The sequence below is a fragment of the Prosopis cineraria genome, unplaced genomic scaffold, assembly GCF_029017545.1.
Source record: "Prosopis cineraria cultivar Desert tree isolate PC_DT_omini unplaced genomic scaffold, ASM2901754v1 PC2, whole genome shotgun sequence".
Taxonomy (NCBI): Eukaryota; Viridiplantae; Streptophyta; class Magnoliopsida; order Fabales; family Fabaceae; genus Prosopis; species Prosopis cineraria.
In genome coordinates, this window is record NW_026555333.1 from 4285812 (window position 1) to 4287992 (window position 2181).

The 2181-nt window shown below is 42.0% G+C and overlaps 1 protein-coding gene across 1 annotated transcript; it reads right to left on the reverse strand.

The window, feature by feature from the left end:
• Positions 1 to 294: 294 nt before the first annotated feature.
• On the reverse strand, positions 295 to 1916 carry LOC129303562 (probable polyamine transporter At3g13620). Its single transcript, XM_054942950.1, has one exon. The coding sequence runs from the start codon at positions 1819 to 1821 to the stop codon at positions 439 to 441; it is 1383 nt and encodes a 460-aa protein (XP_054798925.1). The 5' UTR covers positions 1822 to 1916; the 3' UTR covers positions 295 to 438.
• Positions 1917 to 2181: the final 265 nt, after the last annotated feature.

Genomic DNA, 2181 nt, shown 5'->3' on the forward strand with positions numbered 1-2181 from the left:
AGTGACGACAAGACAGTTTCGACTCTCGACCAAGGAAGAAAACGTGAACAAATCTCAATCGCCCATTAATCGTGATCAAGGCTCGGTCTTGGGGTGTCACCAGGCTGGCTTGGTCTCTACTCGTTTGGGACCTTTAATCCCAAATGATCTCGGGCCTCACGCCTCATACTTAGATATGATCGATGCTTGAGGATAATTTCAAAATCAGAGTAAAAGAATGTTTATATATATATATATATGTATGTATGTATAAGGTTTCACTTTGATACGCACACAGACTGATTGACTGCATAATAAACTAACAGTTATTTGAAGTACACTCAAGAAAAAAATTTCATGACGTCATTAAATGAAAGATTAAAATACATTTAAACGCCTACAATTCATATGCAAGATGAAATTATCATGTATACCATGCTATAAATCATAATCACATCACTAAACACCAGTTTCACGATCAGGACGATCTTCATCAACCTTGCTGACGTTGAACTCAATCCAGTTCTTTGACTTGCACAAGTTCATGAGAAAGAAAAAACCAATCCCCGCAACAGTCATGACACCACTAACCAAATAAACAGTCCTGGTAGCAATAACTATTATCAACATCAAAAACGCAGATGGTACCAAGCACATAATCACCAGTAATGGTAGCTTCATGGGAACCCGAAACGGCCGATCAATCATAGGCGACTTCCATCGCAGCCAAAGAAACGAAGCAAACTCCAATAACATGCCCAAACTGTACAATAAATTCGCAGAGGAAACGATGTCTTGGAAACTCATGTATGAAACTCCGAGTGCTATCAAGGTTGAAATCAAAATTCCCACCCAGGGTGTATGGAACCATTTAGATCGAGCGCCGAAAAAGTTGGGCAGGACTCCGATATCTACCATACCCAAACATTGATAAGAACAACTGCTTAGTTGCGCTTCGAACAGCCCAATCGCCGACAAGGCTGCACCAACTTCAATCCAATATTTCAGCCATTTACCGGCAATCATTTCCGCGGCTCGAGCATGAAACCCAGTTACCCATTGAGTCTGATCTAAAGGAATGGATCCAGTGACAGCGATGAGTGGGATCAGATAAGAAAGGCAAGTGAAGATCACTGCAATCAAAAGAGCCATGGGGAACGCTTTCTGAGGTTTGTCCACTTCTCCTGCTAAAGTACTAACATTATCCCAGAAATTCAAGTTCCAGAACAGAGTGTTGAAGAATAAAGTCCAATCCTTCTTAACTCCCTTTTGACCTAAACTGAGCCATCTACGGGGACGAATCTTGGGGATTGCAATAAGAGACATCAATATGAAAGGCGCGAGAGAAATAACGGCAAGTATAACGGCAGTATATCCAACAATTGCCAAACCAGTGTAATTGAGAAACGAAAGAGCCAGGGTAGAGCCCGTTATTGCCACGTAGCGAGGCCAACCAGATCTGAGAGCGGGAATTGCCTTCTCGACATATTGAATGCAAAGAACAGGGAATGAAGCAATGTTGATGACGCCACAGAGGAATTTCCACGTGCCCATAAGAGAGCCCCAAAAAGGGCCAAAAGCACGCTCCGCCCAGACGACGTATCCACCGTTGCCGGGAAAGGCGGTGGATAATTCTGCAGTTATAAGAGCTTCTGGGACGCTCCAGATGAAAGGGAAGACAAGGAAGCCAATAATGGCCAAAAGGGGTCCTGCAGCTTGGACTGCTGGCTCCTCGCCGTATGGGCCGCCGGCTACTTCAAAGTATATGAGGAAGATTAGAGGGATGAGACTGAGCTTTTTTGTTCGGGCTACGGGCGCAGCCGCCGGGGCCTCACCGGTCATGGTGGATCGAGTTGGCTTTGCCAAGTCTCGGACTCCGGAGCGCGCGACTACCTCGCAGGAGATACTTCAAGATTACAGATTTTGTGTCATTTTAGTGAGAGTTAATAGTTAATATATGTTCCAGTGCCTATAAAAACGAAATTTAATGCATGCCCACTAATTATTGGTAAAATTTAAAAATAATAATTATGAGAATTATTATACATATAACTCAAATTTACCTGGCCCAAAAAACAACTAATTTATGAGAAATTATCTTATCCTATCTTCTCTTATATTATAACAAAGTATGTCAGATCAATATTATTAATCAATATCAAAATCAATATCAATCATCAATGTACATATACACAAATCTTA